This window comes from Mus caroli, unplaced genomic scaffold (assembly GCF_978045245.1).
Source record: "Mus caroli unplaced genomic scaffold, Mus_caroli_1 scaffold_8, whole genome shotgun sequence".
Classification (NCBI taxonomy): Eukaryota; Metazoa; Chordata; class Mammalia; order Rodentia; family Muridae; genus Mus; species Mus caroli.
The window spans coordinates 67,648,402-67,676,279 of record NW_028227263.1 but is presented as its reverse complement, the minus strand read 5'-3'; the positions used below and the strand labels follow the sequence as shown (position 1 = coordinate 67,676,279).

Sequence of the window (27,878 nt, the reverse complement as noted above, 5' to 3'; positions counted from 1 at the left end):
CTGCACCACCAAACCTAGATCTAAGTTGTATTGGAAATACCAACAAAAACAAGGCAGGGGGGGGTGTGATCGGGTTTCAAACAGCGGATGCTTGACTTGCTCTACTTCTCAGGTCCTCTGAACAGGGACCTCAGCTTGAAAACCAAGGCGTCTTTATAACCAGCACCGCCTGGCCCTGCTGACCTAGAAATGGGCTCTCCCACTCTAACAGCACCAGCATCACCAGGAGGGCTTGTGCAAACGGTCCCTAAGCCGGAACAGCCAGCTTCTCCACCAGCACTGGGCTTTGAGTTGGATACAAGAGACACTTTATCTCTTGGATATGGAAGCAATTGAAGGGAGAACTTGGTTTTTTCAGGGGTGCCTCCCCACTTCCAGTGGGCAATGTAGATGTCAGCCTTTGGAGTCCCAGAAGCACAATTCTTATAGCCTGTGTCCCTGAGGCTATGAAGGAGGCTTCCCAGGCCATTCTCATGCCTTTAATTTTCTTCCCTTTCTTCCTCTCTCCTTCCATCTCTTTATCCTTCATTCTTCTCTCCCCTTTCTACCTCCTTTGTCATAACACTTAAATCATATCCCTTAGTGATTATCTGACATGTTCCCACGCTCCTAAAAGGCATTTTTCTGTGGAAGGGTATAACTTAGAAATGGAGCAGAGTTCACTATTCCACACTTCACCTTGGCTTCTTTCTTTCCTCCAGGGATCCCTCCCACATGGCTTCCCACCCTTCCAGCAGCAGAGGAACACACAGAAAGCCCCTCTGCCTCTGAAGAGCCCTCTGCCTCAGCAGTCCCTTCCACCTCAGAGGAGCCATACACATCGTCATTTGCAGTGCCGAGCATGACAGAGCTGCCAGGCTCCGGGGAGGCGTCAGGAGCACCTGACCTCAGTGGTGACTTCACGGGCAGTGGAGATGCTTCAGGACGCCTTGACGCCAGTGGGCAGCCTTCAGGGGGCATTGAAAGTGGCCTTCCCTCAGGTGACCTTGACTCCAGTGGCCTCAGCCCCACAGTGAGCTCAGGCCTGCCTATAGAAAGTGGGTCTGCCTCAGGAGATGGAGAAGTCCCCTGGTCCCGTACTCCCACAGTTGGCAGGCTGCCCTCTGGAGGTGAGAGCCCCGACGGCTCTGCCTCTGCCTCTGGAACAGGAGACTTTAGTGGGCTGCCTTCAGGAGGAGAAATTACAGAAACTTCTGCTTCTGGGGCAGAAGAAACCAGTGGACTTCCTTCTGGAGGAGACGGTCTAGAAACTTCTACCTCTGGAGTAGATGATGTCAGTGGAATTCCTACTGGAAGAGAAGGTCTAGAGACTTCTGCCTCTGGAGTAGAGGACCTCAGTGGACTTCCTTCTGGAGAAGAAGGTTCAGAAACATCTACCTCTGGAATAGAGGACATCAGCGTACTTCCAACTGGAGGAGAAAGTCTAGAAACCTCTGCTTCTGGAATGGGAGACTTGAGTGGACTTCCCTCAGGAAGAGAAAGTCTAGAAACATCTGCTTCAGGTGCAGAGGATGTCACTCAGCTTCCTACTGAAAGAGGAGGTCTAGAGACTTCTGCCTCTGGAGTAGAGGACATCACTGTGCTTCCTACTGGAAGAGAAAGTCTAGAAACTTCTGCCTCTGGAGTAGAGGATGTCAGTGGACTTCCTTCTGGAAGAGAAGGTCTAGAGACTTCTGCCTCTGGAATAGAGGACATTAGTGTGTTTCCTACTGAAGCAGAAGGTCTGGAGACTTCTGCCTCTGGGGGATATGTTAGTGGGATTCCTTCTGGAGGAGATGGTTCAGAAACCTCTGCTTCTGGAGTAGAGGATGTGAGTGGTCTTCCATCTGGAGGAGAGGGTCTAGAAACTTCTGCCTCTGGAGTGGAAGATCTTGTTCCTTCTACTACAGATAGTCCAGAGACATCTGCTTCAGGAGTAGATGTTACTGGGTTTCCTTCTGGAAGAGGGGACCCAGAGACCTCTGTTTCTGGGGTAGGTGATGACCTCAGTGGACTTCCTTCTGGAAAAGAGGGCCTAGAGACCTCAGCTTCTGGAGCTGAGGACCTCAGTGGCTTGCCCTCTGGAAAAGAAGACTTGGTAGGGTCTGCGTCTGGGGCCTTGGACTTTGGCAAACTACCTCCTGGGACTCTAGGAAGTGGTCAAACTCCGGAAGCAAGTGGCTTTCCCTCTGGATTTAGTGGTGAGGATTCTGGAGCAGACATTGGAAGTGGCCCATCCTCTGGCCTGCCTGACTTTAGTGGACTTCCATCTGGCTTCCCAACTGTCTCCCTTGTGGACAGTACCTTAGTGGAAGTGATCACAGCCACCACTTCCAGTGAACTGGAAGGAAGGGGGACCATTGGCATCAGTGGTGCGGGAGAAGTATCAGGGCTGCCCCTGGGTGAATTGGACAGTAGTGCGGACATTAGTGGTCTCCCTTCAGGAACTGAACTCAGTGGCCAAGCATCCGGATCTCCTGATATCAGTGGAGAAACATCTGGATTTTTTGATGTTAGTGGACAGCCATTTGGGTCTTCTGGCATCAGCGAGGGAACATCTGGGATTCCTGAAATCAGTGGGCAGCCATCAGGGACTCCTGACACCACTGCGACATCTGGAGTGACTGAGCTTAATGAACTGTCCTCTGGACAACCAGATGTCAGTGGAGATGGGTCTGGAATTCTCTTTGGCAGTGGCCAGTCCTCTGGCATAACATCTGTGAGTGGAGAAACCTCTGGGATTTCTGATCTCAGTGGGCAGCCCTCAGGTTTCCCAGTGTTCAGTGGAACAGCAACCAGAACCCCCGACCTGGCTTCTGGCACCATGAGTGGCAGCGGAGAGTCTTCTGGCATTACATTTGTGGACAGCAGTTTTGTTGAAGTGACCCCTACCACATTTAGGGAAGAAGAGGGGTTAGGATCTGTGGAACTCAGTGGCTTCCCTTCTGGCGAGACGGAACTGTCTGGCACATCTGGGACGGTGGACATCAGTGGACAATCTTCTGGAGCAATTGATTCCAGTGGATTCACATCCCCCACTCCAGAGTTCAGTGGCCTCCCAAGTGGAGTAGCTGAGGTCAGTGGAGAATTCTCTGGAGTTGAGACTGGGAGCAGCTTGCCCTCAGGAGCATTTGATGGCAGTGGACTTGTCTCAGGTTTCCCCACTGTGTCTCTTGTAGACAGAACTTTGGTGGAATCTATAACCCAGGCTCCTACCGCTCAAGAAGCTGGAGAAGGACCTTCGGGCATTTTGGAATTCAGTGGTGCCCATTCTGGGACACCAGACATATCTGGGGAGCTTTCTGGGTCTCTGGACCTAAGCACATTGCAGTCTGGGCAGATGGAACCCAGCACGGAGACACCAAGCTCTCCATATTTTAGTGGAGACTTTTCCAGCACCACTGATGTGAGTGGAGAATCCATAGCTGCCACAACTGGCAGTGGGGAAAGCTCTGGGCTTCCGGAAGTTACTTTAATCACTTCAGAGTTAGTGGAGGGTGTGACTGAACCCACTGTTTCCCAGGAACTTGGCCATGGTCCTTCTATGACATATACTCCCCGGCTCTTTGAGGCCAGTGGGGATGCCTCAGCATCCGGGGACCTTGGTGGCGCTGTAACAAACTTCCCAGGGTCTGGGGTAGAAGCTTCAGTCCCAGAAGCCAGCAGTGACCTGTCTGCTTACCCTGAGGCTGGCGTGGGAGTGTCTGCTGCCCCTGAGGCCAGCAGTAAACTGTCTGAGTTCCCAGATCTGCATGGAATCACTTCTGCCTTCCATGAAACAGATCTGGAAATGACAACCCCAAGCACAGAGGTAAACAGCAACCCATGGACCTTTCAGGAAGGCACCAGGGAGGGATCGGCTGCTCCGGAAGTGAGTGGAGAATCTAGCACTACCTCCGACATAGACACAGGCACTTCGGGGGTGCCTTCTGCCACACCCATGGCTTCTGGAGACAGGACTGAAATCAGTGGAGAATGGTCTGATTACACCGCAGAGGTGAATGTTGCCATCAGCAGCACCATCTCAGAGTCCGAGTGGGCCCAGCCTACCCGGCACCCTACAGAGACACTTCAAGAAATCGAATCCCCAAATCCCTCATACTCAGGAGAGGAGACCCAGACAGCAGAAACAACCATGTCCCTGACAGATTCTCCCACCCTCTCTTCTTCAGAAGGGTCAGGGGAGACAGAGTCAACCGTTGCAGGTATGGAGTTATTTTCTCTTTAAATGTGTTTGGGATATAGGCAAGTGTAATCCAGAAGGAGGCACGATAGCTTTAAAATTCAAAGCTCAGTTGGACGATGTCAGATAATACTCCAATCCCTCTGAGTCTTATGCATGAAGTGAGAATAGTACTGGTGAAGACTAAATAGGATATAGATGTGAACAAAGCAAGCACTGAGCGTCATGCCATGTTCTTCACAGCATGACCTTGTGAAGATGAGTGACTTCCTTCCACTGGGGTTAGATCCCACTAACACTCACGCGTGGGTGTCACCGTCTGTGCTTGGCACAGGGAGAGAGTGCCTATTTAGGTAGTGATAAAAATTGTATTTGCAAACCTGTTCCCAAGTAAATGTGAGATGACAGAGTACATCTGCTAATTTATGTCCAAATATTTATTTTGTGTGGGGCAAAAGAAAAAAAAGAAAAAAAAAACTTTCACAGTTTAAAGAACTATGAAGTCTCACTTTGGCTCTGCCCTGAAGCTAGACTCTGTGTTCCCAACTCATCCCAAGCCACCAGGACTTCCCGGTGCTGTTCCAGTGCCTCACCTCCACCCTCTTTCAGACACCAAGCTCCAGAAGCTTTAGATTTGGGGGACATCTTGGTCCTCCCACTGTACTGAGGGAAAGTAGTCCATATATTGGGGACTGACGGAACAGGAAGGCAGAACCCCCCAGAGTGAGCTGACGCTTAGCCATCCTCAAGGACTTGGAGCATCTCATCACCCGGGCATGGGAGCTCAGAGGCTGCTCTGGTCTCTAGGCAGCTGGGTTCTTGACACATATCCTCTAGGTTTTGTGTAGAGGAGCTCTGTAGCCCAGGGACATACTGGAAACATGCTTGTGGCCCACTGGCCACAATGGCAATCACTGTGACATAGGGAAGCTCTCATTAGCTATGAGGGGGCAGACAGGTGATAGACTGACTCCTGCAGTCTCCAGAGAGGGAGTCAGGCAGAAGCAGCCTGTCTCTGCTAAGGCAGGGTCTCTCATAAAGGAGCTTTATTCCTGGGACACATTCAAAAGTGGAGAAATGAATCCTAGAAAAAAACCCAACTAGAGTTCACTGCTGGCCAGGTCCCAAGCCTCAGAAGCCTTTACATCAGGCACAGAAGATTCTATATTCTTAGATATTAATATACAAGCATATTAACACCTCACCATATAGTACAGCCTCGTACATAGGGACCATGCTTCATACTTAGTACGAACATAGTAAATACATGTGTGTACAGACAGTTCAGGCTCTCTACTCTTCTCTCACTGGGGTCACTCTCTACAGTTCAGCGCCTAAAGGCACCTAACCACAAGAACAGAGAATGTGGGCTTTTCTTCCTGCCCAAGAAACAATATGGCCATAAGACTCTAATGACACAGCACTCTCAGTAACTCTTCCCAGCCTGTAAAAGTTACAAGCAAGACTTGTGACCTTAGTTGGGCATAGTGGTGCACACCTATCATCCTAGCTCTTAGGAAGGGGAAGGGGGAGGAGTCCCGCCTCAGCTACATAGTGAGATTCTGGTGAGGGGTTGGGGGGGAGACAGAATGAACCTCAGGAACCCCAAATTTAGTAAAAGTAGCAATAGAACTTACTCTTAATTCTTTATTCTTCCAAGGGTAATGGCTCTTATCTATTAACCCAGTCCTAGCACTCAGGAGGCTGAGGTAGGAGGATATCCTAGAGTTCCAGGCCAGCCTGGGCTACAGAGTGAGACACTGCCTCAAAATAAAAGAAAAGAGGGAAGGAAGGAAAAAGGTAGACATTAGCAATCTGCCATAAGGACAGCCTTCCTGGCTACCTGCAACTCCATCACTCTGCCTCCACTGCTCAGATCTTTCCAAGAGCCACAGGTCCCAAGATGCAACGTTATTCCTATGATATTTGAGTACCCAGGGGATCCTCTCCCAAGGAGAGAAACTGAATTTAGTACTAAAAGAGAGCATTCAGTAGTAACTGTCGTCTTGATTAGTTAGTATTCTGTCCATAAACAAGTTCTTGATAAATTAGGAACCAGTACTTTTGACGTCAGAATAAATATCTAAAACCTTGTGTGGGGATACATGCTTATGATAGTCGTACTTAGAAGACTGAGGCAGGGAGATCAGAAGTTCAAGGTCATCCTAGACTACATAGTGAGTTGAAGCCAGCCTAGGATAAATTATACCCAATCTCAAAATAGATATAATAATAATAATAATAATAATAATAATAATAATAATAATAATTAGCTTCATGAAAGCTCCGGTTCTTAATCTGGTCCAGTTAAAAATCAGCAGCCTCAGGGCTGGTGAGATGGCTTAGCAGGTAAAGACATTTGCTCCCAAGCCTGACCACATGACTTCAATCCCCAGGGCCCTCCTGGTGGAAGAAAATAACCAACCCAGACAAGTAGTCCTCTGACCTCCACACTCATGCCATAGAGAGCACCTGCCCCACCACACATATGCTAATTAATTAAGTGTAATAAAAGCCAGAGCTGGGCATGGTGGCGCACATCTTTAATCCCAGCACTCGGGAGGCAGAGGCAGGTGGATTTCTGAGTTCGAGGCCAGCCTGGTTTACAAAGTGAGTTCCAGGACAGCCAGGGCTATACAGAGAAACCCTGTCTCAAAAAACCAAAAAATAATAATAATAATAATAACTAAAATAAAAATAAATAAATAAAAGCCAGTAGCCTTTCCCCACCTTGTCACTGTGTCACTTGCCACACGAAGCAGTCTCCTGACTGGGGCCTCCATTTTGATGCAGTTTAATGTCACCTGAGAAGCTCCCAAGATAGATCCTGCCTAGGTCCCACAGCAAGCTACTCTGAGGCTGTTGGTCTGGAGAGCAACTCCACCACTGGCGTCTTTTCAAAAGACGGTTGAAAAGGAAAATGAACTACCCCAGTGGCTATAAAATGTAGCCACGGTTGAAAACTGCTGCTCTAACCAGATTTCACATCGATTCTTACTATGCTTCCCCCGCTGGCCTCAAACTCATGGCAATCCTCCTGGAATCAGCCTCCTGAGTATTGAAATCACAGGTGTGAACCACCACACCCAACAAATATGTATAATGATTGATAATATATTCAGAGATATGATAACATATACCTAAAAAGTTCATAGGCAGTTATTAACTATCTCAGCTAGCAACTAGATGAATTGAAAAAGCCACATATTGAAGATACATTTAAGATCAACTTTTAAAATAGAGCACCCTTGAATTGCATAAGTAGCAATACCCTACTTTTAAAGGTAAGAATCATTCTTTTCAAATGCAAACTGAGATTGGCAAATACGTTTTTATAATCCTCTCTTCTTTGTGAAACACCCAACCAGAAGGTCAGAATCTAAGAATATTTATTAGGGTCAGAATTTTTTTCCTATGCTTGATCAGTCTCCCATCCTTGTCTCTGGAAAGCTATGCCCAGGATCATCCTACACAACTGTACAGGCTATGCGTGCACTGAGTAACTTGGAGAGTGCGGTAGCTACTATGGGGTCTGTTTGTCTGTTGAGTGATGAACCGTTTAGTTGAGCTGCCCCCCTCCATTCAACACTTCCCACGAACCATAAAAACCTCTTGTTACTTAGACGTCATGGAATCCGAATAAGACTGACTCGAAATGGTGGCCTAATGTGTCAGGGTTAGATGCCGCTGAAGTGGTCATGGGCAAGTCTGTCTCTTTCAGGTTTTACTAGGAGACCCAAAGTTTTGTCTCTCCTTAGTTAGAGATATAGCTTGGGGGCCTTGCTTGAGGCAAACAGAGCCACCCCCCTCAATTCTAAATTCAGTGGCTATGCATAAGTTCTTGGAGTCAAAAGCATAAACGGTAACAAGATGCTGACAGTCCAGTAGCCAGGTCTCCCTTCCACCTGGGACAGACACTTGGCTTCCTGTTTCATTTCCTGCCTCTACTCCATCTCTTCTACTCTATCTTCCAAACTTGCCAATGTGGGCAAGCCCCTTGTTTCCCTGCCTGCCAGTGGCATACTAGTGTCCATATCACTACACTGTGAGAATCGTAACTGAAAAAGGGGTCCACAGCATCCAATTTCAAATATCGGACCTCTCATTCCCTCTCTTATTCCATAGAGGCTGCATTACCCAGAGCCATCCCTCTCCACACCTGCTACCACCTTGTTCAGAGCCCCCTAGAACAGTGGTTCTCAACTTTCCTAATGCTGAGACCCTTTAATACAGTTCCTCATGTTGTAGTGACCGCAACCATAAAATTCTTTTCATTACTACATCATGGCTTTAATTTTGCTACTGTTATGAACTGTAATGCAAATCTCTGGTGTGCAGGATATTTGATTTGTTACCCCCATGAAAGGATCATTCAACTCCCCAATAGGCTTATGATCCACAGGTTGAGAAACACTGCCCTAGAAGGTCCTAGTCACCTCTTAGTCCAATAACCAATAGATGTCCCAAATGCCTGGTAAAGAGAGAGCTATGCAATCAGGTCCAGAATGGTCCTTGCAAGAAGAGGCAGAGGAAATAAGGTGCTCAAGTGCTTCTGAGCAAACCTTGTATGGGACGCTATACTCTCCCATTGCTGTTACTCTACAGTGTAAAGCTCACTTGGCATTGCTTAAGTACCTGGTACTATCAGTTCTCAGGACTGTGACTCTGCTCATCTTGGTATCCAGGCCTGAAACAATTCTCAGACGTCATACCCTGGCCAAACACAAAAGGAAAATAACACAACTTCTCATATCCCTGGCCAGACTAGAGTCCTCTCTAAGCTTCTGGGACAACTAGAAGCCACCTGGTCTGGCCTCCATCAGACCTCTTCCTTTCCTTCCCTTTGTGCCAAGGTTGGGCCAAGGACCCCAGAGTTGATATCTGGCTTTTTTTTTCCTCTGAGGCCACCCCATCCCTGCTCTATACAACTGCTTTAGCGCCTCCATTTGCTTAACCCCCTGCCCTAGTGCTTCAGGTCTCCCATAATGAAGCTAATGGACAAAAGAGAACACAATTAGCTTTCCTGAAGCTGGAGAGCTGCCCCCAGCTTCCACCCCGCCGACTGACCTGACCTATTGCTGCTACTGCTGCTGCTGGGAATCCTGGTGCATGCTGGGAAACCAAGTGCATGCCGGGATTTCATTCAGTTCCACCATGCATTTTGAGGTTGTTTGGAACTGTGAGTTTCTAATCCATGGCGTGTGCTTCTTGAAATGAAGCTAAGAACTTCACAAGAAGAAAAGAGATGCCAGCGGTATGGAGAAGAGGAGCAGCATGGGTTGAGCAAGGTACCTAAGAATCGGTGATGCTCAGGACACAAATTGCATGGACTTGGCCAAGAAGACACAGAGGAAAGTTCATTGCTCTCTAGCATAGAAATGATGTAAACGTCTTGATTGCTGTTATGGTCAGCAAGAGCTAAGTCCTAAGATGAGTTAAAGTCCTATTCTGAAGCCAAGGCTCTCGCTGATCCTAAGGAGGCTACCCATCAGCATACTGTTGGGTCCTGGATCTCAAGTAAACATAATTACATGTACCAAGAATTAGCCTCCTACAGGTTGGAGATGCAACTCAGTTGACAGAGTGCTTGCCTAGAATATGCAAAGGCCTGGGTTGGATGTTCAGCACCACATAAACCAGGTGTGATGATACCTGTAATTTCAGAACTCAGGAAATAGAGGCAGGAGAATCAGAAGTTCAAGATCGGCTATGCAGCAAGTTCAAGGGCAGCTCTGGCATTATAAACATGAAGACAGCAGAATCCCTATCTCCTATCCCAGACCTCCTGGCCTCCCAGAGATTCAGTACATGTAATTATGTTTACTTGAGATCCAGGACCCAACAGTATGCTGATGGGTAGCCTCCTTAGGATCAGCGAGAGCCTTGGCTTCAGAATAGGACTTTAACTCATCTTAGGACTTAGCTCTTGCTGACCATAACAGCAAGAGAACAGAGAGATTCAGTTCTCACTGTGGCTAACTGTTAATAAATTAAGGCAAACGCTAATGACTTACTAATTTGAGTCTTGCAAAGAAGTTCATCCAGAAAGAATGCCTTGGAAGCAGAAGAGCAGAAAAGAGGAAGACCCCACCTCAGACAAAGAGGTCTGGGCACCCAGCTGAATCCCAGAGTCTGCATTCACTGAGGATCTAGCTAGTTTTGGCCAGCACTTAGCCAGCTTCCCTTGTTTGGCCAGACACCCATCTAGAAAGTAGAACTCATTGAAGATGCCCACCTGAAGCTTTAAGCTGGAAGGAGATTACAAGGGAAAATGTTGGGCATGGTTTTGTTCTCCATCCCCCCACCCTCCACACCCCACCCACTCCCCCCAAAAAAACCTCAGGCTTGATTTTCACAAATACCCTCAAGTCTTATTTACTGAAAATAAAGACACTATCTACAACCTGGGAACTCTAATGAGTTTCATGCAAGCTCATGGCCATTTTCATATGGTTCTATATACCCTCAGACCACTTCTAGATGGCTCATTCTGGAACATGGTTTTGCCTGTTTTTCCTTGTCTCACAACTGTAGAGGAAACCAGGAGAAGCAACACTTCTAACCAAGCTTTCAGGATTTCACTTCCAATTTCTTTGCCTACTACGATGGCCATGGCCAATTCAGACGTCTGGCTTCTTGAAAAATATTCACAAGAGGAATATCTTGAGGGACCTCCATTCTCAGGCTCTCAAAAGGCGTTTGGCTTCAGAAGCACCAGATCTCTCCAACACAGAAAAATGGCTTCAAAGCTCCAAGATTGCCCATCAAGAATCACACACATCCAAGGAAAACTGTCTGGCTCTTTGGTTCAACAGCCCAAGATGGTGGCACCAGCGGCATTGGCGGCAGCAGCAGCAGCAGCAGCAGCAACAGTTCTCAGGAGATCCAGCCAGGCCCCTTCCAGCCTCTGGAGAGCAACAGGGCTGGCCACCCATAATGAAGCCGTGATGCTCGTGAATTGCCAGAAGCGGTCCTAATGGTGGCCCTTGGTTTCTTGCAGACATTGATGAGTGCCTCTCAAGCCCTTGTCTGAATGGAGCCACCTGCGTGGATGCCTTGGACACTTTCACATGCTTATGCCTTCCGAGCTACAGAGGGAACCTGTGTGAGATCGGTACGGCCGTCTCGGCTTCAGCTAACGTTACTAACTGCTGACCTCCTATTCCCTCACCCTTTCCTTCTAACCACAGGTTCCAGGTCTGGGCTGGGGCCCACAAGTCTACCTGGAGAGCCATTCTTGGGACCCAACTGAGAAGCCGGCCCTCAACTCCTGATTTTAACTCTTGTTCTTGCTCTTTCCCCTTGGAAACCTTGAAATGTTGGCTGATCTGACAGCAGGACACATGTATACGCTCAGGGAGAGTGGCAAACACTAACCTTTTCCAGGCCTTGCAGACTTGCGGCTGGGACCACAGAGCTCAGTGCATGCCTCCTGCTAGAATGGCACGGCATCAGTACTGAAGGAAAATATGGGTATGCTCAATGGGTTCTCACTCTACCAATGGCCGCAGATCTTCTCAGCATGATCACGGGCACTGTCTTGCTGTGTTCTCTGTGGGAGTTTCATGTCCTTTCCATGACCCTAGGGAGCCACAATACCATGCTAACCAAACTGTCCTCCTCTTCTCCTGGCATGAGGGCTGTGGTTGGTCACTGGAGAGGACGTACGTCACCAGAATGCTCCAATCATGCATGAACAGGAACTATGCATGTCATCCTCTCTCCATCACACCATGGCGGCTGCCTTCCCAATGCTACACTGGTTCCGTTCTTTCTTTCTTGATCCCTCGTGCAAAGCAAAAGGCTAGCCTGGCAGAGCAGTCATGTTGCAAGGTGCAAGAGCTGAGTTTCCTCTGATGGGCCTTGTCAACACCTCTGCTTCTGCCATCTGTGGGCCAGGAGCCCTAGACAGGACCAGGCTGACACCCGGCACTCCACTGATGGTGCTTTCTAAACTCCTGCCAGCCTCTCTTGCCTCGGGCATTCCCAACGCAGAAAAGGAGGCCCAAGGCATTAGGGTGCTGGTAGCAATGGCTCATAGAAAGTTGGAAGTGTGCATGGGCTCAAAACCCTTTTCAACAAACGCTTGTTAGGGAAACTTCTAAAAAGCAGCTGAAACTCCTGGTAAATCTCCCTTTGAGCCTGAACGGTGTGAGGAGGTAATAAGAATTCCATATTCCTTGGAGGCATTGCCAAGGGTACAGCTGACGGATGTGCTTAGGGCTTCTGTAGTAAGGTTGGGACACTCATCTTTCCTGCAGCCTCCTGCCTTTCCTTGTACACCCCAAAAAGTCAGGTGCATGGGGTCTCAGCCAGGCAGGAATAGAGTAGAAGGATTTTCCCTCCAAAATGCCACATGGGAGAAAGGTCTGGAACATCTACACAGACAACAGCTCTGGAACTCACCTGGGAAAGAGAGCCTCTGCTCCAACAGAGACTGGGTGCAACAGGGGCCAGGCTATGCATCCTTATAGACCAGGAAAGTGGTTCCAGAGCCACCCACCTGAGCCCTAGGCCTGAGTGCCCAGCAAGACAAGGCTCTGTCACAACCTGGTTGTAATGCCTCATGGGATCTTGTGCCTTGCTTGTCTCAGGTATCATTGCCTTTTCTAGCCATTTTGGGAGTCTGTCTATGTTCACTACCTCTACTGGCATGGTCCTCCCAACATGCCCAACTCCTTCCCTCCCTGACCCTACCTGCCCAGCTCAGCCCTCAGGTTCTGAGATGTCACAAGCCCTAGCCAACAGGCCTGAGATGGCATCTCTGTCTCAGTGCTGAGCATCCTCTAAGGCCTCCTTGGCCTCTTTCCAGATTTTTATCTTGACCCTTGAGAAAGGCACTGGTATGAGGGGGACCCTCTTCCTCCTGGCCTCTACTCTGCCTCTTTCTTCTCCAACAGCCAACCTTCTGCTCCCCCTCTTTCCCTTTCTAGCCTTTCCAAGCATCCACCCCTTAGCCCAAAGAAGATCCCTTCCCCTCGGAAACTCCCTATCCTTCCTGGGACAGCCAGACTATTGAAACCACCTAGTTTGGAAGCTGCCACTCATCCTGAGATATCTGTGGCCACTCCCTGAGCCCCAGGGTCCTCCCCCTCCATATGGAGGCCGCAGGTAAAGGAGGAAAAAAGATGGATTTAGAGTTCCCTCTGTCCAGTGCTCTCTCTACTGACAGATGTTTAACTACTGGCGCTCACAGGGGAGAGGGAGTCCTGACAGAAGGCTTCTTTCCAGTCCTGAGGTGGCAACCCTTCCACCAGGGCCACCCGACAATCAACCACACGCTGCCACTGAAGGCAGTTAGCTTACCATCTCCTCCTCTGATCTTGACGAGCTCACGCCAAGATGTCCCCTCCTCTGTCCCTAAAGACCACTCCAAGACTTTGAACCAGGTCCTCCTCCAGCACACAGCATCTGTTTCAGATGAGGCCATGGTGGGGCTCTTCTAGCGCCAACTTGGGACCCTGGGGCAGAAACACTTGCCCAGCATGCCTGAGGTCCCAGTGCTGCACAAAGCAATTAGAATCAAGTTACTAACAACAGCAACCAGCTCAGGTCCACAGCCTAAAGCTTAGACTCCCAAAAGAGTTATTCTTGAGGGTCTCTGGCCTCACACAAGATTCTGTGGGGAACAGGGTACCAGCCCCACCATGCCATCCTCTTCTCCGACCTCCACCTAATGCCCACAGCTCTTTTTCCCAGAATCCCTAAGAGACTGAACTATGTTTTGCCTTAAATTTCAAAACTTCTCATCAGACTGCCCCTTTGTCCCCAAAGCCTGCTTGACCCTGCCAGGCCTCCACCAACCCACACAGGGCATGAATCCATCCAGAGAAGGAAATCTTGGGAGCCAAGGTGTTATCTCAGAGAAAGTGAAGCTCCTTTCCCGGGTGCCGTGCACATGGAGGCTTCCAAAAGTCAGATGTCCCTGGCTTCCACTTGAGCCTCTCTCTGGCTGAGCCTGTTGCCTCCCTCCAGGGCATATCATTTAAGGTGGATTAAAACGAGAACTCCACACCATAAGACCAGGGCACAGCATTTAAGGTGGATTAAACAGAGGAAGTCCATGCCACAAGACCCAGGGCACAGTATACTAAGCATAGAAGTCCATGCCACAAGACTAGCAGTGACCACACTCCCGACCAGCTTTGCCCCCTGTTCAATTTCCTGACCTGTGTTACAGACCAGGAGCAATGTGAGGAGGGGTGGACCAAGTTCCAGGGTCACTGTTACCGCCACTTTCCTGACCGAGAGACCTGGGTGGATGCGGAGAGACGGTGTCGGGAGCAGCAGTCACATCTGAGCAGCATTGTCACTCCTGAGGAACAGGAGTTCGTCAACAGTGAGTGTGGCAGGGGCTGAGGGACAGGACACAGCAGTGAGAGAAAAGAGCCTTGCTGGTCAGAAATGAGCAGACTTGAGTTCAGGGTTGTGGCTCAGTGGGCAGTGCGTACCTTGTGTGTACAAGGTCCAGGATGGCAGAAAGGGAGGGAGGGAGACAGAGAAAGAGGGTGCAGGTTGGGTACACTGCAGGACAGAGAGCTAGAGAAAGGTCAAACGGTCCCACATTTTCTTCAGAGAAGACACAGGTCACAGCAGACCCAGGGCAGACCTTGCCAGTCAGAGCCATCCCAGGTTAAGCCTGTAGCTGTCTCCTGCCTGTATCAGCCTGAGGAGGTGTTCCAACATATACCACAAGCATGCATGCCCTGAGACCCTTGCAAGGTCCTTAGAAGCCAGTGGCATGCTACTGGGGGGCCGCTTGCCCCCTTCCTCCCTCCCCATGAGTTCCAGCCCCCAGACAGTGCAGGGTTCCCAACATCAAGTGCAAGCCTATCTTCCCGTTCCAGAAAATGCTCAAGACTACCAGTGGATCGGTCTGAATGACAGGACAATCGAAGGGGACTTCCGCTGGTCTGATGGACACTCCCTGGTGAGTTCCCAGAGAATAAGGAGTGGGAGAAAGCCCCCAAGAACAGCATGCATCAAGTCTGATGCAAACTCTCTTAAGCAGATGCTACTAGGCAAGGGCAAGCAGGAACACTGTAGGGAAGGGGTTCTGTCTCTTTCCTGTGTCTCTGGAGGCTGACCTGGGGCTGGATAGACTTTACCAGGGAAGTCACAAGATGGGAGAAAGAGCCAAAAGGAAATGAAGGTGTGACAGCAAGGCATGTGAAAAGTGTATGACATTTGAGTTTCCTATGTGCAAAGGACTTGTGTCTATTCAACACATAAGATACAGAGATCACTAGACAGTGTAAGAAGTCAGCTGCAGGTCAATGAAAAGCTGAACCCTACCAGAAAATGAATCCATGAGGTTTATGAGCTCCTGGCTATGTAACCAGGTCCCTAATCTAGGACTCATAGCATCCGGGACGACCCTAATCTGATCAGATTCCCAGCATCCTTTGTGGGTTCCTTTACAACCCAGGTGTTGGGGTAAAAGAAAGGAAAAAAGGAGATGGGGGAGCTGATTGGGAAGAAAGTGGGGTGGTGGAGCCAAGCCATATCACTTCAGCCTTTCCCTTACCATTTTGCCTCTCCTGTCCACAGCAATTTGAGAAGTGGCGTCCAAACCAGCCTGACAACTTCTTTGCCACCGGAGAGGACTGTGTGGTGATGATCTGGCATGAGAGAGGCGAATGGAACGACGTCCCCTGCAATTACCAGCTGCCCTTCACGTGTAAAAAGGGCACCGGTAAGAGAGGCTCAGGAGGAGACCCAGGGGGAAGAATAAGACCTCCAGCTGCAAGGGAACCACCCGCTATGTGACCTGAGCGAGTTCTCTCGTCTCCTAGCTACTGGGGGCTATGGGAGCCTCCTCAAGAAGCACATGGATGCTCGTGTGAGGGTCTCTCACGGCACCAGCCAGGGGCAAGAGCAAGATGACTCCTGGGGACCTTTCATGGGGACAAAGAGGAGATGAAAGTCATGGTCTAGAGGACAGGATCCTCAACACCATGCATGAGGTCCCTCAGATGTCAGCAATAGAAAGTCACCCATAGCCGGGCGTGGTGGCACACGCCTTTAATCCCAGCACTCGGGAGGCAGAGACAGGCGGATTTCTGAGTTCAAGGCCAGCCTGGTCTACAAAGTGAGTGCCAGGACAGCCAGGGCTACACAGAGAAACCCTGTCTCGAAAAACCAAAAAAAAAAAAAAAAAGAAAAAAAAGAAAGTCACCCATAATGACCCCTGGGTGGACCACCCTTTCTTTGGGGCTCCAAAATTGCTAATCACAGAATCAAAGCTGTCAGGCCTGGATGCTTCAACTTTAAGGGCATGGGCTTCACAGTGTTTAGAGAACCTGGCCTGATGCTCCTACTCAGAGCCTGTGTCCCCTGTCCTTCTTTGGGCCCCACTTTCCCTGGCTTTAGACATTTTCATAAAGAAGTCACAGATGTCTTACCAGATGGTCCTCTTTCCCCATCTTCCCCCGCCCCCCCCCCATTTTTATCTTCTCCTCATTGTTCAAGGCCATTTTTATATTCCCTTCCTGCCTCCCAGTGCCACCGAGGAATCCGGATGTTAGAACTTAATATCTCAGGATTCTTAGCCCTGCATCTTTCCAGTGGACCAGGCTCAGCACTGGGTAGCATAGCCTAATCCCTTCTCATCATACTGTGGGCTCTGGGATAACCTTGTCTCTGCCTACATGGGCTATCACAGAAGATCTTGTGAGACCCCTTGCTAAAAGGCATTTGTCCCTCAGTGGCCTGTGGAGACCCCCCAGTGGTGGAGCATGCTAGAACCCTCGGGCAGAAGAAAGATCGCTACGAGATCAGCTCCCTGGTACGGTACCAGTGCACTGAGGGCTTTGTCCAGCGCCACGTGCCCACCATCCGGTGCCAGCCCAGTGGGCACTGGGAAGAGCCTCGAATCACCTGCACAGACCGTGAGCATTGTCCCCCTGGTCCCTCGCCTGGCACAGAGTCAGGTTCCCCCAACAGGGCCTTTTCACTCTCCCCAGAGCATAGTGGGAGCTGGCACTGTTCCATAGGTGCCAAGCCATGCTAGGGGCTAAGCCACACAGGGATGGTACTGAGGGTCTCTCTATCAAAAGAGCACTGAGCCTAAGGAAGTTTAATGAGAAATCCAACCCAGGGGAGCAGGGTGGGAGCAGCTGTGGGTTATATTCGGGAGCCCACAATGCACGGGGAGGGGCTTCTGTCCATGTGGGAAGGCTGCTCAGAGACTAAGCTTGGCCCTGCCTCCTCCCCTCTCACTGTTGATTTCCCACCTCCCTTTCTCGCTGCAGCCAACACCTACAAGCACAGGCTACAGAAGCGGAGCATGAGACCCACACGGAGGAGCCGCCCCAGCATGGCCCACTGAGAGGTGTTTCCATAATGTGCCCAGGATGCTGAGCCCAGCGGCCAGCCAGGCTGACCGTGCATCCCACCCACATGGTGTCTTCTTGTCGCTTTTTGTCATATAAGGAATCCATTAAAGAAGGAAAAAAAACCCACATTGTGTGTGCCCCACTCCCCGCATCACCCAAACTGCATCTAATTTATCCCCCTTCCCCCCCCAAAAAAAGAAAAATGCCAAAGCAATTCACTGTAACCCGTGGACTGAATTTAGAGACTTTTCTTTGATTTCCCACCGTGCCTTTCCAGGGACCAGTGCAGGGACAGGGTGAGAAGTAAGGGGTTAAATTAAATAAAGAAGATTATTTTTTGTTGTTGTTTCCTGACTTTGCCCAAGAACAGTACAATGGTTGGTTACTTCGCCTCCAGGGAGAGCTAGGGGACCGGAGGAGAAGCTGAAAGAAGACAGGACCAGGAAGGGAGGAGTAGGGCGGTCACAGAGCTTGGAGGACTCAGAAGAGGCAGACTACAGCTTAGTGTGTTGGACAAAAGGAATCGAGGTCTGTGCCATCTGTGAGGGAAGGAGCCTGGGGCAGGGACAGGCTGGCCGAAGAGAAGGCAGAGCCCTCTCCTAGGGACCTTTCATCTGGGTCAACCAACCTAGCAGGTGTCATTTCTCGGCTGGACTGGGTAGGGGCACTTCCTTCCCAGGGGTGCTCCGCCGTCCCCTTCCCTCTCCCCACCCCGGGACGGTGCAGGCACCAGTGTTCCGTGCACCTATTTATATTTTTGAAAACTAAAGATTATGATAATTATAATAATAAAGACATTGGAAGAGATCTATTTCTTTTCTTTTTCTTTATTTTTTTTATTGTTTCATTTTTTAAAATCTATTCTAAGTCTTATTTAAGTAAAAGATGACTGTGACCATGATCTGGGACCTCTATGGAGTCACACTTTGATCACATGACTCTAAAATGGTGTGTGAGTCCTGTGTGTTCAGTAACAGCTAGTTGCCTTGTCAGAATGACACTACGTTTGATGGACCCTGTCACGGTCCCTGCGAGTGTGTGAATACAGCGTGTTTGTGTGAACACATGGGACCTATTTGTGTGTGTATGCCTGAATGCGCTCATCCCCCTGTGTCATTCTGTGGTTCGGAGTGCAGGTTTGCAGGTGGGCTCAATGGGAACTTAAGACAAGGCATGATGTCTCAGTGAGCTGAGACAGGAGCCAGCCTGGGCTACATAGTAGGACCCTGTCTCAAAACAACAAAAGAAGTACTCAAGAGAGACTAAATGCACCAGACTTGGTAGCATAGCCTATAATCCCAGCTACTTGCATGATGAGATAGCCTGAATACTTGGTGTGCGAGCATCTGACTAACAGACATGTAAGACCTTAGGTTCCATCTCCACTAGCAAAACAGGGTAGCATGTCACCTGAAGGGCTGGCATAACACACTGGAGTGAGGCAGGGGAACTTGAATGTTTAACAAATTCCCAGAGGCTGTTAGTCATGTGTGATGGTGCATACATGTAGTCCCAGCACTGGGGAACAAGAGGATTGAAGTCTAAGGCCATCCTCAGCTATACAGAAAGCTCAAGACCAGCTCTGGTTATGTGAGACTGTCTCAATCCCTGCTCATCTCCCTTCCTCCAAAAGGAAGCCATCTTAGGAGGTTGGGGTTGACTTAGATGGCTAAGGGGTTAAGAGGGCTTGGTGTTCCTGCAGAGCATCCACGTCAGGTGGCTCACAACCCATACATAATTCTAGTTCCAGGGGATCAAGTGCCCTAACTGGCCTCTGCAGGCGTCTATACATACTTGCCCATACACACAAACACATGCACACATACACACACACACAGATACACATACACAAAGAGACACACATATACATACACATACTGAGACACATACATACACACACAAAGAGAGAGAGACACACACACACACATGCACGCACACATTTTTTTTTTAAAGAAAAGAAAAACTGACTAAATACCTGATTGCTAAGCACCAGGAGACAACTGGATGAAATACAAGTCTGGTTCCCTGAAGTATTGTTAGGGTGAGGAACAAAGACACTCCCTGGTCCTCAGCCTCTGAGGCCCTCTAGAAAGCACAGGAGCCCCTGTTTCATGAAAAGCACCTCCTACTCTTCTCCTAAGGCCCTCACAGCTGGGCCATCCTGGGGTGGAGATGGTGAAGAAGGGAACCAGATTCCCAGTGGCTGGACCAGCAACATGAGGCAGGTATGCTGTAGGTTAGACAAGGTCAAACCAAACCAGCATGCAGGGGCAGCCCAGTGGAAGATGGAGGACAGGAGTTATTCCATGCTTACCCAGGGCTGGGATCCCTAGTCCCTGAGACTGAAGGAGACAAAGGGTCAGATACAAGGGTCAGTTGGAAAGAAAGGAAGGGAATCATAGCATCCTTTGTTGGCCAAATAAGGTGCACACAACCAGAGAGTCACTCCTAAGCAGGGGACATGGGAAGGAGACCTAGACTCTTTGGAACCAGGAGAAGAAGGGAAATTCTCCCTTGCCTAAGTCCTCACCCACAAGTCTGAGGACCCTGTGTAAAGAGTCAACACTCAGCCTTTTGCCACGTATAAGCTGAGGAAAGGGAGCTAGTCATAGCTATTGCCCATGGTGAGTGCTAGTTTCCTCAAGTAGGGATGGCAGCTGTACCAGAACATGGCAGAGCCTTTTTAAAGCCAATGGACCTCAAATACCCCAGAGAGGATGCCAAGAGAATTAAGAGTTGGGTCTGTAAAATAGAAAAATAAATAATAATAATACTTTAAAAATAATAATCATAATAATGATACCTTTAAATGTTTAAGTTGGGAAGTATAAAAACTATCCAAGCAATCCCCCAACCCACAAGGGACAGTGGTCCACCTGATAAACACTCAGCCCAGGAAGTCAGGGGCAGGGCAGATGTACAGCTAGACACCCTGCTAATGCTGGACATAGCAGTAGACACCATAGCGGGTATGGGGATCTGGGAAGCCAAAGGTCCGTACTCCAGGCTCAGGGGGGCCACAGTTGAGTCGAGGGTGAACTATAGGGTAGCGGGCACTTCCGTCTGCCAGCCAGCCAGCATCACAACGATCCAGGCCACGGAACTTCCAAGCCGCAAAGAGCTGGCCCACTGTGGAGATCTGTGCACCGTCTTCCTGACAGGCCTCCCGGGCCTCCAGCAGTGTCAGCTTCTCGGGGTTCTCCAGGTAGTACACCTGCCCTGGGGGAAAGTGGACCATCTAAGTGCTATTCAGCATAGAAAGCGAAAGAGCCTGCCATGGCAGGAGAAATTGCCTTATGGGAATCTGTATTAGACACTTTGAAGGGCCACCTGTGCAGGCCTCATTTCACTACCATACTGCCATAGGGCTGGGGTTGCTCTAGTCATTTCTGTATGCCCCAATTGCATTCTGAGTGGGCACCCACCCCAACTGAACCAGTCACTCACCTGACTTTTACCGAGCACCTACCACATGCCAGCAGATGCTTTTTAAACTAAATAGCCAAGGCTCCACAGGCCCTCCCTCAGGTAACCACCAAGCAGGACAGACCTGTGCCTGGCCATCTCACTCACCCTTGAGGGCAGCAGCAAAGCAGAACACATCATAACGATGCAGGCGGTGGTGGCGCTGGCCATAGCTGCGAACACCAGGTGCCAGACCCAGACCTCCACAGGGCTGCCGGGGCAGCGCTATCGGATACTGCACGGAGGCATCCTGCAGCCAGCCTGCATTGCACCAGTCTAGGCCTTCCTCCCAGGCTCGGAAAAGCTGCTCAAAAGTGGCTACCACGGCATCCTGCTCCTGGCAGGCCTGTTGGGCCTCGTGGAAGTTGAGCTGGTAGCGCCCTTCGCGGGACTGGTAGGGAAAAACCACACCTAGAAAGGAAGGAAGGAAGGTCTTAGAGGGGTTGGAAGGAAAGTGTCAGAGGAGTTGGAAGGAAGAAGCAGGAGCTTCGCACCTCCACCAAGATCTACTTGCATCCAAAACACAGATTCTGCTGGCTCAGAGAGCTCAGCAAACCGAGTTCCTGTCCACTACCTAAGCCCAAGAGGAGCCTTCCCCTATCTCTCACCTTCCTCCTAAACCTGAACAGAGTTCCCAGACTTGTATTGACTTGTACAGTCCATCAAGTGACATCCCTGACTATACAACAGGATAGAAGACAAGACCACCCTGTTGTGCTTTGGGCTCTAGGGGCAAGGCTTGGCTCCTCTCCCAGTCGTACAGGAGTTTGTAAGTTTATAAAACAGCAGTGTCTGCATGCGACATCTGTACATCCGCTAGTATACATTAATTTACCTGTTAACTGCTTAAGATCCTGACACTCAGTCTAAAAATCCCTTCATCCTCATGGGCCCATGTGGCATTGGACCTGCAGTGAGCTCAAGGCTTAGGCTTTTAAAACTTTCTGCTTTTGGGTCACGGGTGCATACTTTTGATTTATGAGTTGGTTCATCTCTCTAATTGTATTCATTATTTATTATTCATTTGTTTGTTTGTTTGGGGAAAGGGCATGTGCATGAAAATCGAGGAACAGCTCATATCAATCAGTTACCCTTTCCATCATATGTGTCCTACGGATTGAACTCAATTTGCCAGTCTTAGCCACAAGTGCCATTATCCACTGAGCCATCTCCTAGGCCCCTCTGAGGCAGTTTAATTTTCAGACCAGGCAGGAAAGGCCAGCTTTGTATGTCATTTAGTGAACACATTGGTTGGTTGGTTGGTTGGTTGGTTGGTTGGTTGGTTGGTTGGTTTGGTTTTTGGAGAACTGGACTGGGTAATTTTGTGTCAACTTGACACAAGTTAAAATCATCTGAGAATAGGGAACCTCAATGAGATCAGACTATAATCAAGCCTGTAAGACATCTCTTAATTAGTGATTAAGATGGGGACGGCCCTGCCCACTGTGGGTGGGGTCAGCCCTGGGCTGACAATCTTGGCTTCTATTTTTATTTGGTTTGGTTTGGTTTTGGTTTTTTGAGACAGGGTTTCTCTTTATAGACCTGGCTGTCCTGGAACTCACTTTGCAGACCAGGCTGGCCTCGAACTCAGAAATCCGCCTGCCTCTGCCTCCCGAGTGCTGGGATTAAAGGAGTGCACCACCATGTCCCGCGGGTTCTATTTTTAAAAAGCAGACTGAGAAAGCCATGAAGAGCAAGCCAATAAGCAGCATCCCTCCACGGCCTCTGCATCAGCTCCTGCCTCCAGGTTCCTGCCCTGTTTGAGTTCCTGTCCTGACTTCCTTGGATGATGAACAGAGCTATGGAAGAGTAAGCGGAAGTCAACCCTTTCCTCCCCAACTTGCTTTTGGCCAAGGTGTTTCATTGCAACAATAGGAAACCTAAGACAAGGACAGAGTCTTGCCATGTAACCCAAGCTGGCCACAAACTTGCAGCCCTCCTGTTTCAACCTTCCAAGCACTGAGACTTGTGACACCAAACCTGGTTTCTTAATGTGGAAATGTCTTAAGAGAATAAAAGGAACCAGGCATGGTGGCTCATGCCTAGAATCCCAGCAGTCAGGAGGCTGAGACTGGGGATTACCATGAGTTTAAGGTCATACACAGGGGCATGTAAAAACTGCAGGAAGAAAGGTGGGGAAGAGCCCTTAGGTAAGAGGCCTGAGGCCAAGGACACCTTGGGGTAGGGGGCCTCCTTCTTGAGAAGGCCACACACATGTTCCCCTCAAAAATTATTATGCTAGCAGGTCATGGTGGTTCACTTCTAAAATCCCAGGACTCAGGAGACTGAGACAGAAGAATTACCATAAACTCAAGACCACTCTGGCCTACAGAATGAGATCCTGTCTCAGAAAAGGAAAGCACAGAGCAAGGTGTGGTGGCGCAGGCCTTTAATTCCAGGGCTCAGGAGGCAGAGGCAGGCATATCTCTGTGATTTTGAAGCCAACCTGGTCTACATAGTGAGTTCTAGGGCAGCCAAGTCTACACAGAGAAACTTTACTCAGAAACAAAGAAACAAACAAACAAACATGTCATCATGCATGTTGGAAATCTTACTTTATAAAAGGTTATATATTCCTTCTTGTCGTCATGAGCTGGGTTGACCCTAGGATTTCATTCATACTGGCTCTCATTCTACCACTGATGGAGATTCCCAGCCCAATTTTAAATGTGTAAGTATCATTCAGTCTATATCAAGACAGATGGAGCTAAGGGTCCAGGAGGAGGCTCTTCTTGGCACGTGCTGTCTAGAAGCAAAACCTTGAATAAATGTCACCTGTGGCCAGGCACCTGGCACAGCCAGGCTGAGGGAGCATTGAAGCTCATGGGCCCCAACTGGGTGGGGGTTAGGAGGTGCAGCAGTTAGTGATTGTATGCCCTGTCCTACCCTGAGTTCTCCTTCCTTGCAGGGATGAGGGCTCCTGTCTCTCTAGGCCAGCCCTGATGACCGGTCCCTCTGATAACCCAGACTTCAGAACAAAGAGTTTGACTATGGTTAGGCCCTGCAAGTGGCAGGGGTAGTGATATTTTCCAGGAGGCAAATTCATTCTCAGTACTAAAGGCAGGAAATAAAAGAACTGCTATTACTTGCCCAGTTATTTCCTTGTTTGTTATACCCACGGTTCCAGGGATGAGCCCTGCTTAGGGGCCAAAATTGGGGTGGGGTAAAATGGAGTTAAAGGAGCATGCTGCTGCCCCATTCGAGATACTAAGGAGCCCAAGCTACAAAGAGGTCTCAGACTGGAGCCACCAGATACCTGGCTCATAGTGTCTGGCTGGTTCAAACAATACTAAGTTTTCTTCTAAAAATACACAGTTTTTACATAAATATCCAGAGAGTCCAATGACTGGTTATATCGATCACCAATAGACCATTTACCTGGCATGCCCAAGACCCTGAGTTCTTATCTCCCACACCCCACACACAAAATTTCATACTTAAATATGAAAATCTAACAGCAATAGGCCTGCATTCTTAATTGGTATCACAACTAGTCTAAATTAAGTGGATTTCTTTACATGGCATGGGGTTCATCGGTGTGCCCTAGGCTCTACCAGTCCCTAATGTCACCCACTGGCTCTACCTTGTTCATATGTCTTGCTGACTAACCCTGCTGGAACCTCAGCTCTGTCTCCTATGAGCTGTGGAACCAGCTCCCATTTCCCTCTTCCTGAACAGGAATAAATGAGAGGGAATAGGAGGCAGTGGCTTCTGGAAGTTGCTCCCTGAGTTCAAACCCCAGCTCTGCCACCTATCAGCTACATGACTTTAAATATGTTCCTTGATCTCGCCTCATTTCCTCCTCTAGAAAACAAGGGCCGTGACGCCAGAATAACTTCCTTTTAGGGTTGTTTTAAGACTTCAACATGCTTACCTGTGTAAAGAATACAGGTCTATGCCTTCTCTGGGTCCTCTCCCCCTCCCTCGGGTCCCAGTGGCACCATTCAGGGCCTCACCCCGAAGCTCCAGCTCTACCAGGCCACTCTCATCTTCCAGGCCATCAATGACCTCGCAGCGGTAGCGCCCAGAGTCCTCCAGCCGCAGGTCTCGAAGCTCCAGTGAGACTTCCTGCTGCTTGTCCTGCCTCAGTTGAACTCGCCCTTGGTAGTCCCCAAAGGAGTGGTGCCTCTGCCCGATGACCACCAGCACGTCCTGTTCTGGGGCTCCATTCTTTGACAACTTCCACCACTTAACACGCACATGTCTTGGGGATGCCAGGGCTGGCTCATAGTGGTAGTGGCAGGGCAGGGTCACGCTGGCTCCTTGGTGACTGAACAGGGACTCCTCCGTCGTCTCCACCACTAACTTCACGCCATTGAATAGGCCTGGGGACAAGGTGGGGCACAGATGGGACAATGGTCTTGCAAGGAGCACCCATACTCTCATCCCAAGCCCCTTCAGACTCAAGTGTTGCAGGATGCAAAAAGAGCCATCCTTCCCCATTCCTACAAGTGCCTGCTCCTCCACTCCTCCACTATCCAACCATGCGACTTTGTGCCTACTTCCACTGAGCTGGGTGTGCTGACACACCTGTAGGAAGGCTGAGACTGAAGGATTAACATTAGTCTGAGACCAGCATGGACTACATGCAGTGAAACTCTGTCTTAAAAAGGGAGGAAGGGTGACGTCAGTTCCTTGGATTTGTACTGGCCTTGCCACTTGTTTGCTGCTTGGATGAAAGATGGAAATGATGGTCCCATTGTGCCTACCCTGAGACTTGGTTCCAGGAGCCCTTGTTGACTCCACCTTCTCTGGGGACGTTTATTGCCAGTCTCTTAAGAGTACAAGCCCAGACTTGCCTGCCTAGAGCACAATAGACAATGGGAAGCAGAATGCATCTTCCTCAGCTGGGGTCATCCTATATCAACCACCGGTGAGATGCTCCAATAGCAGGCCATTTGCAAGTCCTGAGACCGATAGTTAGGAGACAGAGGAGACCCAAGGGAAGGTAGGATCCCCTCACTCTCCTGTTTCACATAACCAACGAGATTGTCAAATGGCTAATGAGGTCAAAGACCTGTGAAGAGGAGGCTCAGTGCTCAGCCCTCCATTAGGTACCCATGGCTCAGAGAACACAGTGGGAGAGAAGGTGGAAAGAACACCAAGGGCTAAGGCAGCTCCAGCGAGAGCCCTGCTTCAAGTGTTCCTGAGTCCCCTTCATTCTATAATGGCCATCAGAAAGCACAGCACACCTCCTTTTCACAGTCTGAGCCAACTGTTGACCAGGGCTCCTCCCAAAGACCCAGATCTCCTAGCCAAGGCAAGAGGCTGTCAGAGCTCAGGGTCCAAATGACAGTACTCCCTAAGCAACAGAACTCACTGCAGACACAGTGACCACCTCCTCAAAAGCCCCATGTCCAAGGCCTCCTAGCCCAAAAGAGGTTACAAGTGATATTCAAACTCACACCTCTGTGACTCCAAAGTCCCTTCTGCAGGGGACACCACAGGTAGCTACACTCAGGCTAGATCTTATTGAACTAGCAGTTCTAGGAACTAGGGCCGCCCCAGGAGAACTCAGTCTTTGGTACCAGCAACCTCTAAACCATCTCCTCTCATCTTAGAAGCAAAGTTTGTCCACCTCCGGAGGCCTGGACAAGGAAGATCCTGCTGTCTCCATCCCAGCCCAGAACTTGCATATCACAGCAGAAGCCAGGACATAGGCCTACGAGATACCCACCTTCCCCGTAGCTATTTCCCAGGGTCCTGCCATGCAGACCGTTGGAATAGTAGAAGCCATTGTAGAATGGAAGTCCCAAAACACAGGAAAATGGCGAGAGAAGGACAAGGAACAGCAGGCTCATCCTGGCTGGGATGGTGGCAGTGCCAGGGTGTCTTAGATGAGGCTGGGCCCTGGGAAAACTACAGAGAGAAGAAAAACAGCCAATTACAGAAGCCCCACTCTAGCAGGCTGGGATTCCTCTGTTCAGCATCCTTCACACACACACACACACACACACACTCAACGGAGTGGCTGGCACACAGAGTGGCTCTGACATAATCACAGAAGCACACCCAAGCTGTTTGAATTTCAGAGGTTGTTAATAGCAAGCACTTTTTAAAGGAAAACAGAGAAGACTAGAACAAAACAGGGCAGGGCGAGTCTCATGCTTAGTAACAATAAGTCTGCACTGGAAAGTTTGTTTCAACACCAAAATGTCTGCATGGGGAGGGCTGTGACAATGTGATGTCTATTTTAAAGACTAGATTAAGGTCAAAAATCATTTGGGGTGTAAGATGGCTCAGTGGTAGAGATGCTTGCTGCGCAGATATGACAGCCTGAGCTCAATCTCTGGTGACCACATAAAGGTGGATGAGAACCTATCCCACAACGTTGTCTAACCTTAAAACACATACATACACAGATGCACACACACATACATACACAGATGCACACATACATACATATGAACACATGCACACACACATATTCTTTTTAAAAGTGTAAGCACAAACAAACCAAAGAAAAAAATAGAAAACACACCAGCATTTCATGTAGCACAGGCTTGCCTCAAACTGAGCATGTGACAGTCTTGAACTCTTGATCTTCCTGCCTGTATCCCAAAAAGTCTTGGTAATCAAAGAGTGATATTTAAAAAAACAAAATAAACAACCTACTGCCCATGGGCCAGTTGCTTCTTTTGAGTTCCCACTAACTAGAGAATGGCTCCCCAAAGTGTTTTTGTTTATTTGTTTGTCTTGCTTTTTGTGCACACCTATAATCCCAGCCCTGGGTAGGTAGAAGCAGGAGAATTAAGAGTTCAAGGCTATCCTAGATCACATATGAAGTTTGTGGCCAGCCTGGGCTACACAAGACCCTGTCTCAAGATGGGAGCACCCAAAGAAACATTAAAGCTGGGCAGTTCCTGAGGTGGAACAGACAGACTGGTCTTCTTAATAGGGCATAGACACTTCAA

The 27,878-nt window shown here is 49.3% G+C and overlaps 2 protein-coding genes across 3 annotated transcripts in view; one reads left to right on the top strand and one right to left on the bottom strand.

Moving 5' to 3' along the window:
* The window catches only part of Acan (aggrecan), a 32,397-nt gene extending 14,884 nt beyond the window's left edge, over nt 1-17,513 (top strand). The window contains exons 11-17 of one of the 2 annotated variants that reach the window (XM_029479825.2): nt 702-4,184; nt 11,163-11,276; nt 14,343-14,501; nt 15,010-15,092; nt 15,713-15,857; nt 16,870-17,052; nt 17,416-17,513. In XM_029479825.2, the coding sequence (XP_029335685.1) occupies nt 702-4,184; nt 11,163-11,276; nt 14,343-14,501; nt 15,010-15,092; nt 15,713-15,857; nt 16,870-17,052; nt 17,416-17,492 (4,244 nt within the window). In that variant the 3' untranslated portion in view covers nt 17,493-17,513. The remainder of the gene's footprint in view (nt 1-701; nt 4,185-11,162; nt 11,277-14,342; nt 14,502-15,009; nt 15,093-15,712; nt 15,858-16,869; nt 17,053-17,415) is intronic. The other variant, XM_021168172.3, reaches the window with a different exon arrangement.
* Nucleotides 17,514-20,434: 2,921 nt separating this feature from the next.
* On the bottom strand, nt 20,435-26,801 carry Hapln3 (hyaluronan and proteoglycan link protein 3). The gene is made up of 4 exons (XM_021168486.2): nt 26,642-26,801; nt 24,921-25,289; nt 21,073-21,375; nt 20,435-20,718 (listed from the first exon to the last, which is right to left on the bottom strand). Exons 1-4 carry the CDS (start codon nt 26,763-26,765, stop codon nt 20,435-20,437), a joined length of 1,080 nt encoding a protein of 359 aa, XP_021024145.1. The 5' UTR covers nt 26,766-26,801.
* Between the last annotated feature and the right edge of the window lie 1,077 nt (nt 26,802-27,878).

What these genes read in the sequence shown, in the direction of transcription:
- Hapln3 (XM_021168486.2), bottom strand. Translation starts at nt 26,765, where the DNA reads ATGAGCCTGCTGTTCCTTGTCCTTCTCTCGCCATTTTCCTGTGTTTTG. An exon ending in GGGAAATAGCTACGGGGAAG is followed by an intron (nt 25,290 to 26,641) that starts GTGGGTATCTCG and finishes CCTTGTCCCCAG; the next exon opens with GCCTATTCAATGGCGTGAAG. An exon ending in CTTTGCTGCTGCCCTCAAGG is followed by an intron (nt 20,719 to 21,072) that starts GTGAGTGAGATG and finishes ACTTTCCCCCAG; the next exon opens with GGCAGGTGTACTACCTGGAG.